This window comes from Lygodium microphyllum, chromosome 26, assembly GCF_053477565.2.
Source record: "Lygodium microphyllum isolate KBCC chromosome 26, Lygodium_microphyllum_v1.1.10, whole genome shotgun sequence".
Classification (NCBI taxonomy): Eukaryota; Viridiplantae; Streptophyta; class Polypodiopsida; order Schizaeales; family Lygodiaceae; genus Lygodium; species Lygodium microphyllum.
In genome coordinates, this window is record NC_141160.1 from 90,518,689 (window position 1) to 90,533,858 (window position 15,170).

The 15,170-nt window shown below is 41.0% G+C and overlaps 1 protein-coding gene across 4 annotated transcripts in view; it reads right to left on the bottom strand.

Moving 5' to 3' along the window:
- LOC148013527 (Zinc finger C-x8-C-x5-C-x3-H type family protein) overlaps positions 1-15,170 on the bottom strand; it is a 90,972-nt gene that overhangs the window by 9,796 nt on the left and 66,006 nt on the right. For 2 of the 4 annotated variants that reach the window (XM_087667740.1, XM_087667737.1), the window contains 3 exons: positions 5,643-5,768; positions 5,437-5,541; positions 1,556-1,669 (listed from right to left, as the gene is read on the bottom strand). In XM_087667740.1, the coding sequence (XP_087523866.1) occupies positions 1,556-1,669; positions 5,437-5,541; positions 5,643-5,768 (345 nt within the window). The remainder of the gene's footprint in view (positions 1-1,555; positions 1,670-5,436; positions 5,542-5,642; positions 5,769-15,170) is intronic. The other 2 variants (XM_087667738.1, XM_087667741.1) reach the window with 2 other exon arrangements.

Sequence of the window (15,170 nt, forward strand, 5' to 3'; positions counted from 1 at the left end):
ATAAGCTCTTATGTAACTTATACACCAATTGTTCCTCACCTATATGAAGCTGTCCGCTTGCCTATGGCATTCCCACCTTACAACTAGCTAGTTGTCTAAGCCATGTATCATGTGGAACATGTTGTACATACTACCCATGTGATGGCTGTTCATCCTCCTAGAATACCATCCTACAAATCTCAAGTTTTTTAACAAGCTACCTATGCATCTTATCCTTATTAAAACTACCATCATGGCTACATACCACCTTTTCAAACTTGGAATCCCATGAGCAATAGCCCATCCCTATTGACACTCCATATCCAAGAAAAATACACTTCTAGGACTTAGGATCAAGCTTACTCCACTTATCCCTAGGTACATGCATAAATGTCTCACAACAGAAGACACGTAAGTGATCATAACTAGGCCTCTTTCAACACCATAACTCCTCTAGAATTCTGCCATCCACTGGCTTACTAGAAAACCTGTCGATCAAATGCATTGCTATCTTTACAACTTCAGCCCAAAACCCAGTGGTAATACCAGCATTGAAAAGCATACTATAGACCCTTCTCTGAATGGTCCTATTCATCTTCTCAGCCAAACTATTTTGAGCAAGATTTTCAGGAGTTGTCAACTCTCTTTGGATATCATGGCTTGCATAAAGACATAAGAAGTGTAAAAATGAAATGAAAGTGTAAAAAAACAATTTGTTATGGCTATATGAAGGTGGAAAAGCACATGGCATGCCATTCTAGTATGATGTGGAGGTCAGCCGAGGATGTTCCTACGTGGACATAGCAAAACAAAGTGGAGCGTCATGGTCCAACTCGACAAGTGACTCACAATGGCTCTCCACCATGCTTAGACTATTGACCTGATTGATATCAAATCAACTGTTTAGCAAGTTGGGAAGATAACAGCAGCAACTCATGCATGCCAAGGGCACTTCAAGGAAGGGTTGCATCCGTCCATGGATGGAACCATCCCATATGGTCCATCCAATCCAGTCGGATCCATCCAATCAGACCAGTTCCCATCCAGTCTGAACTGTTCAAACCAAGGTGACCGTTGCGCGCAGGACTGATTTTTATATGTTTGTTCTGCCCATTTTATTACCATTTTTTTGGGTTGTTCTTATTAAATGAGAATAAGCCACATGAAATTGCACCATCTACTTCACTACACTTCAATGCTTGAAGATGTCACTCAATACCCAAGAAAGAACTCTTGGGAGCAACTTACAGCACACAGCAAAGGAACACCAACCAAATAGTGCTCAGTGAAAGAGCATTACAGTTATGCAAGGTTATCCTTAGGCATTTCTTTTCAGAATAAAACAATTCAACCATATAAATGCTAGGAGACTTCTTCTTAGATTTTAACAAGATTCGTTCTGTGCATGAATTATGTATATGCATGCAAAAATCAGCAGTAGGACATTTAGAAATCAACCAGAACAAAATTAACAAACAAAAATCCGCAAGCAAGATTCTTCTAAATGCTGACAGTAGACCCCATTTGGTTCAGCAAACAGACAGAATGTGCAATAATGCATAACAGTTTGACAAACCTGTGATGTCTTCTGTGCCTTCTCTGATCCTTCATAGAGCCCTCAACACTACTTCCTGTGGAGATATCTTCACCAAGATTCATCTCAGAATCTTCATGATAAACCTTGTCCAACCTGTTTCAAAACAAAACGGACATGTTGACCCTTAGTAATTACCAACAGGTTTGTGGTCTAAACCAGCCCCATGCACTTGCACATATTGAATATCCGTGGTGCCTTCTCATTAACATGCATTCAACTCTAAAAACCTAGTGCTTGCCAATAATTCAGTGAATTTTGGACTCTTCAAAAGCTGAGCAAATGTCCCGACTCATCAAAAAGTTAAAGCAAACCTATTGGTTGCATTAACCAACTCTGCTCCTGAAACTGGCCTTCAAGCTTGTAAAGGGCAATATCATACTTAACTTGCAAAAGCACTTAAGTTCCATTGTAACCATAAAACACAGTTCACTGGCATTGAAACTCAAACACCTGAAACGTTTCACTGAAACGTGAAACACCCAGAGTGAAATTGCTGACTGAAACAAAACTTTCGAATGGAAAACAATTGTTTTTTCTTACATTTTTGAGAGGTTTTGGACACACTGCAAATAGGATAGGCATCATTTGTTGACATGAAAGGATTTGCATGGTATAAATATGTAAGATGCAACTCTTCTTTATAAAGACAATGATCTCATATATATTATTCAAACTTTTGACTTGGCATTTCGCTTGGGACTTGCCCACAGGTGAAAAGATTCAGGTGAAATGCAACGTTTCGGGCATGAAACATTTTGTGGTTACCATGGACTTAACTAAACCACAATTTCAGCAATAAATCACTTCACACAAAGGAGCTAGACATTTTGTGGTTACCATGGACTTAACTAAACCACAATTTCAGCAATAAATCACTTCACACAAAGGAGCTAGAATGTTCCTCCTTACACACAAAAGTCACAGATTGGCCCCAAAGCTTGGTGCCCCTTGCAGCATTTCTTTAAGATTACTAGAGCCATCACATATTGAGTACGAAGTAGGTGATTCTGCTCTTAAAACCTAAGTTTCAGCCACCAGCAATCTCTTGACAGAAACTTGTTGTTGCATCTACTCTTTACAAATCATTCCAGCCCTACCTGCTTGCTAAATCACCAGCTTCTCTCACCAACTATGATTAACTATCTTGAGAATTGACCAAATCTGCCATGAAAATTTCAAATTCTGCATACGCTCCTCAAAAAGAACTTGCACGCAGACTAAGACTACTGCCTACGGCAAACTCTATGCCTTTTGTGGAGGGAAAGTGCTGCACTCAGCCTGCACACAACCCTAGACAGCAGGTCTATGCTGAGCTGAGAAGCTTCAAGTTGTCGCTGGTGCCAAACACTTCAACTCAACCTTGCACGAAATTGTCCAGTCCCGTCCCTTGTGCATAGAAGTGTGGATACAACTTGTTCTTTGCAACAAACTATACAAGCATACAAAGGATATGCTAGTGATGCACATAATTCCATACATTTCCATCCACCATACACATATGGGTATGGAAGTACAGGTCTGTCCCAAGGGCTGAACCGTACATGGCCCTAATTTAATCTTTAAAAAGCTTAAAAAATAAAAGATTATACACATTTTTACTCCTCAAAACTTGTAACTTCAAGCTTCAAAGTAGCATAGAAGATCAAACTTCAAAGCATCATAATCACCAATTGCAATGTTTCACAATTACACACTTATTGTTCAAATATCTCCTGGAACCATAAAGTCTATTAAACCTTCCCCAATCCACCTTTTTTTTCCCAAAAAAGTTGAGTATGATATTTTTTCCCCACATCACATCTGAAGCAACTTTTTCCACATGGGAAATTTGCATACCCACGCATGGGAATCCAACTATGGTGATGCATATAGGGACAGCCAGGATCTTGCTCCCACTGATATGATTGACAAACAAGCTCCCACCCTCTTCATCCAACTGCCACAATTGCTGAAAACTGATCCATGGCTGATGCAAAGCTGCATCATCCACTTTCACTCATTTTTTGTGGTAAAACACTTTTTCCATGTTGCAAATATTAGATTTTAACTGTTACAATTTTTTTTACATTTTGATAAAACTTGTGGCACTAAGATTCAAAAGGCCCAAATGACTAAATGTGTAAGTGGAAACTTTCACATTAAATAATTAATTAATTTTGTGGCTCTCACCATTGAAACCCTGCCATTAATGAGCCTGATCATGTCCTACACAACTTATGCAATCTCCTGCCTGGCCAAACGGCTAGGCATTAATCACATATTATTGCTGAGCTTGCAAAAATAAATCCTAGCTATAGAAAGATAACTAAAACACTTAATCTGGTGATTCGGAACTAGAACATTAGTATGTTCGAGGCCGATAATGCTAAGACAGCTGACCTCTTGAAAAGTTTCGAAGCTAGTCTTTAAAAGCTTCCTCGTCCACAACCAATGCTAGCCCTATGGGGCAATTGTGAGTGTGATAGGGGCCTGGCAGCACATGCAAAGTTGATTCCAGAAAGCACAGCATTGGTAGCAAGGATTGAACTGTTTCTTAACATCACATTGGGCATTAAAATAGCGCCTCTATTGTCATCCACACACTCTGCTACTCGTTTTTAGCTTGGTTTTCAGTTGCTAGTTGTTCAGCTTGTTTCTGGTTTGTTTTACATTTTCTTATCATGTATGACTTGTACATGCTTCTTTTAGACCCTCACCTCTAAAGTTATATATAAATCTGAAGTTATCCCCTTCACTATCACAACATGACAGTGAAGTTAAACTGTTAGAGTTTGAAAACACAAGACTCTATGGCAATGAGTGAAGCTAGACCAAAAAAAGAAGGTGTACAAAGTTTATTTTGCTTCTGAATCCCATACAATTTCTCTAAGAGAATGGTAGTAGAGATAAAGCTTACTCTTGCATTCAGTGCAAAGCTCTATGAAGTGAAAAAAGTCAAACAGCCACCAAATTAAAATGGCCAATGCTTCACATAGGAGCAAGAGTAAGCTTGTGTGTTTGTTCGTTTCTAACAGACTTATCACACTTTTCTCTAACCTCTTAATACAACTCATTTGTTCGAACTCGTTCCATGTTAATGCACACAATGAGAAGTCTTTCAATGATCCAAAAGAGAAAGAGCATGATGAAGACAGAGACACACAAGACTCTAGTTTACTTGCTGTTGACACACCTAGTAGATACAAGAAGCAAAGATCTTCAAGAAGGTCATGAGAATTCAAGTTCTTTAGTGGAGCTGTATATCAATGAAGGCCTCTAGGGCCCATTTGAAATTGCAGTTCTTACAAGAACTTGTAAGGAAAGATGGGTGAGTAAAACAATGCTGATCCATTGCCTTCTTGCTTACTAATTGCTGAAATTAATAAACCATCAATTGATCCTCAAATTAGGAAGTTGTGTGGTGTTGGATATTTTGAACAACTATGATTAATCATTTGACATAGGTTGAGTTCAGCTTTCAAATGGTAATTCCTGGGTACTATATATCAGCTCTCCATTGTAAGAACATTATGCAATCTGAAGTTTTCAGGTAGGGCAAGTTAAAGGGACAAAATGAAAAAAACATATAAAATGGGAAATGAGACATGCAAAAATCTTTCATTGCACTAACCTTTCAACAGCCAACATTCCAGAAAAGATGCAGAACCAAACATGCGCTTGCTTAAGTATCTAAGCCCCTAACCATTTCTACTCTGTTTTTGGGAATTCTCAACCATAGCTTAATTTCCAACAAATCATATACACCTTACAGACAACAATATGCAATCCTTCCAGTAGCTCTTACTTCAGCAATTTAAAATGAAAATGATACATACTCTCACATGAGATTACCCCAACACAAAGGACATAAGGTCTCTCACCGTTGTGTGCGTCTCTCAATCCTCCTTTGCCTTGTTTTCCTTTCTCTCTTGTGTCTCCTTCTTGTCCCTTTCCTTGGAGGCTCCTCATCAGCAGTTCCCCTGTTTCTGATGTGCCATATACTCAGAATCTTAACAAAATATACGTGTTTTCTTCTATAGCATTGTTCTTTCAATATTCCCTCCTTACTGATGAGCTTGGCTCTCACCTTTTCTGTTTTCTTGTGCCACTATCAATTTTAATTCTGCCTCCCTTACTCCTGGCACCACCATGGGAGGTCTCCTCTTCAGTAGTGAAACTCACTTCACTATAGCTAAGGCTGCTCCAGCTGTGGCTGTTGCAAACCCAATCCAGAATTTTACATGCTGAAAGAAAGTTCCCATAGAAAACAAATCAAAACTTAGAACTAAAAGAAAACTCAAGCATAGCACATGAAAAGTATGTTGTGACCCCCAAGAAGTAGATTGCAGCTAAAACCAGCCTTCCTTCTTAGAAAGGGTGGTAATTCCCTGATTAAGCACTAAATGAACATAACTTAAGATGAACAAATTACCTTGATAATCTCGGAATTGGACACCTTGTTGGCCCCAAAACTGGCGCCCCTTTTAGTATTTCTTTAACTTGATTGCTACTGGAATGAGTATAAGCTAAGATTCACAATCTCCTTTACTATTCCAAAAGCCCCTTTTGTTGTAGCAAAAATTAGTGATCAATTCGGGCCAATTGCCCAATGAGTTTTTACCCAAGACTTGTACAAATGACCTCCGACTAGCCAAATGCTGCCCCAAATTACAAGGAATGGGCTGGCATCTGAATTCCCTAACAATTACACAAATTTCAGGTGCTAAATTCAGTGTACAATGCCTTCACCAATTGGCACGGGTCTTGAGGTGTCTGTCAAACCCTAATTTCTGCAGAAATTTAGGGTTTACAGCAGACATCTCTCTGCTGTCCATCAAATTTGACTGAAATCTAATCCAAAAGCTGAGAAATACTGAGATTGATTGAGCACAAGTTGGAGAAGGTGAAAGAATGCCAGAAGAGAGAGAAATTCATGATTTCTTCATGAAAAAGGCCTTCGAATTCGCTATAGCCTACGAGATACTGCCCAAAACCTACCACCTACTACCAAGGATGCCATAATTTGTTGTCCCTAGACCTCAACTATTGCTGCCAACTCCAAGAAGCCTCATCATTACTATCGCCTGCTATTGATTATTCTCCTGCGCCGCCTGCCTACCTCACAAGGTCCTCCAATGGCTATAGATCAAACCAATTGCCTCTTGTCCCTCTCTCTTGCAAGCTAAATGCATTGAATACCTCTCTCCAATCTCCAGAGACATTTTCTAGCCTTGCATGGGCATTTTCGCCAAGTGGCAACCTTCTAAATCCATTTTCCAACATTATCCAATCATTTAATTAATTTTCAAGATTAAATAATTCTGAAAATTAAATCCCTATTGACCCTTCCTAAAATTAAATGTGCCCATCCATAATTTAATTGGCTACACCATTTGCAACTTGAAGTGGTCCCCAACCTCTATTGATCCTTAGACTGGTATTAATTAATTAATTAAAGCTAGTCCGTAGGGTCACCAATGACGCTTATTGATCAAACAACTGTCCTAGGGTCACATCTGATACCAACTGACCACCAGAACCCAACCACTATAACTTATCACAACTTTTGCCATACACCCACTGTAGCCTCGAGGTCCTTGGCATGTTACCATGAAATAACTGCCATGTGCAACACATGCTAAACAACCTTGAACATTTGATTAATAGCTTAATGTTATGAGCAAGTTTAAAGCATCTCAAAATTTCACGTCCTTATGACAAAAGTCAAATGTCCACATTTAATCTTTTTTCTTTCTAAAATAGCTGCCTATTTATATTACTCAAAATAAACCAAAAAAAGGCTCTACTATTGTGCTGAAGCCAATTAAAAAAATGTACACAACCAAGAAAACCTTATTCACGACTTACAGACTGATCTTAGTCTTCTACATAGTGTTGGAATATAGGCCAATTGCCTACGACCAGGGTGAGCACCCTTTGTATATATATACACTATTTAGTCATATATAAGTAAAGCTAACAAAGATCAAGTGTACCGTTCATTTTGTTTCCACATAACTCTCTCTCTCTCTCTCTCTCTCTCTCTCTCTCTCTCTCTCAACCCTCTTACGCTCCATAGCTTCTCAACTAGTATCAAAGCACCATTTGGTGTTTGTGAGAGCTCCTGCTTGAAGCCATGAAGGGAAGTTTAGAATCAAGATCAGCATGACATTCATGAATTCCATACCCAAGAGGCTAAACCCACTTGAGCTTTTACATTAGGAAATTGCCAATTGCTTGAGATTATGAATGTGATGCATGAACTTATCCAAGAGGTGAAGCCACAAGAGATTTCATGTGTGCAACTGCCAATAACTCGAGATATTGAATGTCATTATTCAACCTAAATGGCTTTATCTTCTTTGGAGAAAGCTACAAGATGACCTTCTTTCTATTACGCCAAACCTACTATGAACAACTAACATTTGTACCCTCATAGAAGATTCAATATTACTTCGCTTTGCCCATAGTTGTCAAGTACGAAAGGTACGATACCATAAGGTATTATAAAATATAGTTCTAAATGGTACCTTAAGGTTTTACAAGGTACAATATGATATTTGTATTTAAAAAATTAGAGTATATAAGATGAATAGTTGAGGGTAACTCGCCAAAACCTCATGCCACATGCAACATGCGCTACTATTATGTACAACTTACAAGTTGTAAGGGAGAGTGGCCAAAAAGGGCCTATTTTTTCATACTAAAGCATACAAATATGCACGGGCCATACCATATGAATTAATCTGTACTACATACAGAGACAACCCTAACTTTACCCTATCCTAGTTTCCACAAACAACAACTATCAAAAGTTCTTATTTACAAGAATCGAGAAGATAAGGTCATAAATTTTGTGCCTCTAATATTTCTAGCTCTTTGCATATGCTGGACATTCCATAAGTAGGCATGGGCTTGTCCATTGATGGCAAAGGTTAGCTCAGAAAAGAGCAAGAGATCAAATAGTTATTCATTGTGCAAGTTCTAATTGCAGATTTAATAATTTAGGGCTTTCTGGACCTTAATGCCAGATGTTTCATTGTTAAATTTTGGCAACATGGCCAAAGTTTGGGCCCCAGACATTTCGATTTAATATTTCCATGTGAGAGTATGTTTTTGGAAAGGAAATAGCTGGAGAAAAGTGAGGAAAGCCAGAGGATGGGATTTTGACCTGATTGTGGCAAATGTGGCTATTGGTGGCAGTTGAGAGGACAGCCATGGCTCTTTCCACAGCTTGGTGAACAATTTTCCTCTCTCCTGTGCCAGTGTGCTTGCAAAGCAGGTTCTTTCCATCTTCTCCAAGCATAGCTCAGAGATGGACAGCATTGTGAAGGGTTGGGCAGGGTTCTGTTGTACTATGAGCAACTTTAGGTTTCTCTGGCTTACATCATTTTGCAGTCTAGCATTGTGTGCAGGCTGCATACAGCACACTCTCTCTACAGAGGGCACCAATTTGCAGGTGCTTTTCCTCGGTTCTTGTAGAGTTATGATGGTTTTATAGCAGATTTGGTCAGCCAACTGACCGACCTGCCTGCAACACTCCACTCTGACATGGTAACAAAGCAGTGTTGACAAATCTGAAGAGAAGAATTCAGCATGTGAGTGGGAGGGCTACGCATCAAGCTCCAGCTGAAGCAAGCTGAGGAGCATGACAGATGGGCATGATGGTGCCTTTACATGGGGAGTCCTTTATGTGGCCAGTCTTGGCTTCCATCCATTATCAATGAGCAAGATTTGTGGATTCTCGCTGATTGTGGAATTGATGCTGAGTGTTTTTGGATTCATGATGGTCAGTCAAAGGAGCTAGCATGCCATGGTTGAGGAGCATGGTGTCTACAAGCTATAAAGGACACAGCTGCTCTCTCTCACTATCTTTGTTTTTATCACTCTGTCTGTTCAATCACCTCAACCCCAGATACCTTCAAAAGGGCATTCCTAAACGTATGGTCTGTCATGAGGACATGTATTTTTGAAACCTCACTTAACATGTAGATTAATTTTTAATGACATGATTAAGTAAATGTTGCATATGTGAGGTGCAACTAGGGTTAGAGTAAATTTACAAGCCCGAGACCCGAGAAAATCATGGGATATCAAAGACAAAAGTTGCTATAAGTTATGCCGCACAAGTGTACTTGGTGGTATCTAGTGCCAATTGTTGGCCTAGGTCATTCATTTGGCCATAAGTGTCAGTTGCTGACACTCAAGAAGTGGTGTCAAAGATGGTCAAAGATGGCACAAAGACACTCAAGAATGGAAGATCCCTAGCCAATTTAATTATTGGTCAATCTGATTATTTTTCTTGGCACCAAAATAATTATTAGATTAATTTTCAGTATTTAAAGACTGAAAATTAATATTTAATTATGGATAATGCTAGGAAAACCATTTGGGAAGGCTGTCACTTGTCAAAAATGCCCATGCAAAACTGAAAAACTTCTTTAGAGGCTAGAGAGAGGCATTTTTAGTGTATTCAGCTTGCAAGAGAGAGGGAGAAGATGTTGCTGATTTGATTTGCAGCCATTGGAGGATCTTCTGATGCAGCCAAGGGCAAGAGAAGACCAATCAACAGCAGTTGACAACATCTATAGGCTGTTGAGATGGGGCAGCAGCAGTAAATGACTCATTTTCTTCAATTCTTTGCATCTACAAGCTGTTGTGGTAGGACGGCAACTGCATTTGACTAATTTTCAAACATTCTTCGCGACAAAACTCTGAATTTTCTCTCTCTACAACTTTCTCTCTCATCTCCCAACCATTTCACAGCCTTGCTCCGAAGATCTCAGCATTTGGACCCTTTCAGACTGAGAAATTGAAATTTCCTTGTTATAAACCCTAATTTAGGGTAGAAATTAGGGTTTAGTAGTAACCTCCAGAAGTGTGCCGGAAATTGGAAGCTCCAAAACTTGGATTCAATAGGGATGAAGCTGTTTTTAGCCTATTCAAGTGGAGGGACCAGCAAATAATTGAATTTGGGGCATTTTTCATCTCCATCAAAGCGGGTGAGGGCCGATTGATTGCTCGAATCAAGGGGGAAATTGGATTAAAGACTTGCTGGTAATTCATCACAGCAAGGGGAGTTGGAATACCGAAAGGGATTGGGAGAATCCCATTGTAAATCAACATTTTCTTCAATAAAGCTACAGAAATACCGAAAGGGGCACCAATTTTGGGGCCAATCAAGTATGCATTATTTAAGATCAGTAGGTAAATTTGTATTTTCAGATTTACATTTATTGTTTGCTACTGTAATTAAGTTGAAATCACAGGTTTACCACCCTATTCGAGAAGGAAGACTAGCTAGATGGTCTGTGGCTTACAAGATGTTGGGGTGAGCCAAAACCCCAAGTGTCTCCTGCATCAAAGGAAAGCAGCAATGAGATTCTATCCCCAACAAGGCCTCTCCATGGGCAAAGACCCCCTTGGAGTTGGTCTTCACACATTTGTGTGGGTCTCTAAGGCAAGAACCCCTAAAGGAAAGTAAGTATCTGATGCTCCTTAAATAGTTTTAGTAAGAGGACATGAACTTTCCATTTGCAACAAAAGTCACACGCATTCTCTCCGTTTGAAGACTAATTAATCTATGAAGACACACAATCTGTGTGGAAGCTAAAGGCTGTCAAATATGACAAAGGCAATGAGTTTAGCATGGTCACAAGTGACAGGGGCAGGGATGGTGAGAAGGACTCATTTCCGTATGGGTTGAGAGATACAACAAGAATTTGCAATCCCCATTACTCCATCAGAAAATGGAGTATTGGAGCAAAAGAACACAGCCATAGTGGAGATGGCGAGAAGTATCCTAGAGCATCCAAAGGTATCCCATGCCCTTTGGGCGAAGGTTGTAGCAATGGTTGTACATATCCTTAATAGATCCGCAATTGCAATTCTAGGCATGACACCTTTTGAGACATATCTTGGCACTAAACCTCCTATTTTGGGATCTTGGGATGTAGTGTCTGTATCCACATCCCGAAGAAGGAATGAGACAAGATGGATCCAAAGGCCACATGACATCTATTCATAGGTTACAATGCCTAGTCAGTGGGTTACCGATTGTATGATCCAAAGACTCCTGATGTCTACACAAACAAAGATGTGTGTTTCGTGGAGATTCCGGCTTCACAAGGGGATGAGGATCACCCAATTCTCATAGATCCAAGCAACAGGTGGTCACCACTTTGCCAGTTCAAGTTGAGCCATCAAAGCACTCAGGCCCCCAAGGAGAAGGATGCATGGCTACCGCCTTTGCAACCAATAGCTGATCCAAACATAGTATCCAACACAAAGAAGCAGAGGGCAATATCAACCTCCTCCCTAACGTGCTCATCACACCCTCAAAGATGCATGTATTGAGGGTATCCCCCCAGAGGAGTGGGAGTGGCACGATGGGCCATCATGCTCTTGTTGGAATCAAGCTTGTATAGAGGAGTCTCTTCACACCAACTGTTGAGCTAAAAATGCATGATAGCCTAAGAAGCTCTTTATTACAGCCCCAAAACTCAATTATTATCAGAGTTTCATTAAATGGTGCACGTTCCTAGCGAGTGTCTATGTCCCATAAGCCAAACCCTAATTTGGGAGGATTCATGCTGCAATCAATAGATAGGCTGCCCATGGCTTAGTCCACTGATTGTTGGCACATGTCTCTACGGTCCATACCCAGTCTATGGAGGATATCTCAGTTCAAGCTGTTGTCTACACCTGTCCACAGCTGGCACCTATTTCCAAGCACTCCCGTCTTGTTGGTGGTGCTGATCAGCCTTCTTCCCTATCTGACAGGCTGTGTTTGCTGCTGTACCAGGTGCTACTGCCTATGTTTGCCCTTCTCCAGCTGTCACCTGCTGCTGTTCACTCCCGATCAGTCTGTGTTTACTATTGACATCATCATCACATCTGTGTTTTCAGTCCTGCCTGCCACAACAGCCTACTATGTCATCACTGCACAATGTGTTTTCACTGCAGCTGCTGTTGCTGAAGCATCAGCCACATCTTCAGCCAGCTGCCTTCTATTCGAGCTGTCTACCTTCGTCCGGCACTGATCCAAACTTCACAAACCTATGTTTCCTGCTGTGAGACATCTTTGCAGGCTGTCTGCTGCATTTGAGGATCCACCAAAGTGTATCACATTCTCCAACTCACTCTCTCTACCCCAATCCTAGGAACATTGGATTCTGAGGGTCAATATTCACTTTGCATGGTGTGCTTACCCCCTTGAGCATTATATTTATTCATTATTCATTCATTCATCTTTTGTGTTCATTGTCTCTAAGACACTTGCTGACAAAATTGGGGCTTCAGACATACCTATCGTCAGTGCTTGGAGAGTGGGGAAAGAGGACTCTAAGTCCAAGGCTCTAATTCTTCGCTTTGGAGACAGAGAAAAAAAAGGCCTTCCTCTCCAAGAGGAGAGCCCTCAAGGGTGAGAAGATTTATTTGGATGAGGACCTTACCCCAGCACAAATAGCGCATCGTAGAGAACACATCCCAAGGTATTGGAGGCTCGCAAAGAGGGAAAGTGGGCTGTTTATAGGGATGGACGAGTCATCATCATTGACAAAAGGACTTCATGACGGTACGAGGCCTATGAGACACTTCGGATGTCAATATGGAATTGTAATGGAGCCCTACGCTTGGATGCTAGTTACTTTGAAGATAGCTTCCGAAACATAGATATAGCAATGTACACAGAAACACACCAATGTAAAGGTAGCCGACTACCAGACGTGCGGGGATACAAGTGGGAAAGTGCATTTCGTCCAGCAGCTACAAAACCAAGAAGCACTAGGGGTTCTGGAGGTGTGGCCATACTACACCGGGAAGACCTCAAAGGAATAGTGCAAGTAATGAAAAGAGATGATGATGCACGATATTTATGGATGCAAGAAGACCACGGGATATATTCATCGTAATATGCTACTTTCCTCCTGCAAATTCTACCTATGCCACACGAGATGGATCTCCCTTTGATGTACTTTATGAGGATATCATGAGATATGCTAGCATTGGGGACTTATTATTAATAGGAGATTTCAATGCACGCACTGGAGATAGATAGAGTGACTTTTGTATGCATGATAATGCCATGTTCAAAGAGATCGACATAGATGAAATAGGCCTACGTAAGAGAGCCCAGGGTAAAGAAGTGAGTACCTATGGGACACACCTATTGACTTTGGGAAGTGCACATAGACTAGCCATCTTTAATGGTCTACCACAATGGCCAGGATCTGACAATTTGACATGTTGGAATCACAAAGGAGGGGCAAGTACTATGGACTACTTGATAGGCTCACCAGCATTGATACCAGACATCCAAAACTTTAAGATATCTAAGAGATCAATTGGCATAGCAGCAGATCATGCTATTTTGACACTCATGCTCTCTTGTGCACATATGAAACATGAAACACCATGCCTCCCTAAACATCCCAAATACTACTTTACAGAAGACACCTCACACATCTATAGTGATTCTCTGCAAACCAGTTTACATACATTGGACTTGAGTAGATCGTTGGAAGAATGTACAAGGGATTTAACAGAGGCCATACATGGTTTAGCCATGTATCCATTCCCACACACCTTGCCCCGCCGATGTAGACTCACACAATCTACTACTCCCCAAAATAGATGGTATGATGATGAGTGCAGAGTCACCCGAGCTCGCTTACAAAGAGAAGTGGAGCTAGGCACTCAGACACATCGCCAAGCAAAGGCTTCTTCAAACACCTTGTGAGGAAGAAGAAACGAGACTACTTAGCGAAAGCAAAAGCAGAGATATATCAGTTGTTTTTGCGGCGGGATAGTAAGAGCGCATGGAAGATGTTTCATGAAAGACAGTCCCCCATACAGATTACATCATCAGATGCTTGGCTTGACTATGGGAGACAATTGTATGACCTGCCAGGATAGCCACCTATGCAGCCCCCACAAGTCTCTGCAAACCAGTTTACATACATTGGACTTGAGTAGATCGTTGGAAGAATGTACAAGGGATTTAACAGAGGCCATACATGGTTCGGCCATGTATGCATTCCCACACACCTTGCCCCGCCGATGTAAACCCACACAATCTACTGCTCCCCAAAATAGATGGTATGATGATGAGTGCAGAGTCACCCGAGCTCGCTTACAAAGAGAAGTGGAGCTAGGCACTCAGACACATCGCCAAGCAAAGGCGTTCTTCAAACACCTTGTGAGGAAGAAGAAACGAGACTACCACACCAAACTCTAGTTGTTTGACACCCTAGTCACACCTACATTACTATATGGAGTAGAGGTATGGGGTTGCAGCTTGTACCACACGCATCTTAGCCCACTCACTGATCACATTGGGGTAGAGAGGGATTATTATGATGGTTGGGATAGCATGGAAAGGCCATTGATCATGATGATAGCACGCATGATTAAGAGTAAGCCCTCCACCCCACATCCCATTGTCAGAGCAGAGCTAGGGGCAACACCTATAGTTACGGAGGCACTCTTCAGGGCAATGATCTTTTGGCACAGACTATGGGAACTTCCACGCCATAGATATTCTAGATTGGCACTAACCTCATCTAGACAACTAGCAGCACGAGGCGAGAAGAATTGTTGCTTTTCACACATGGCT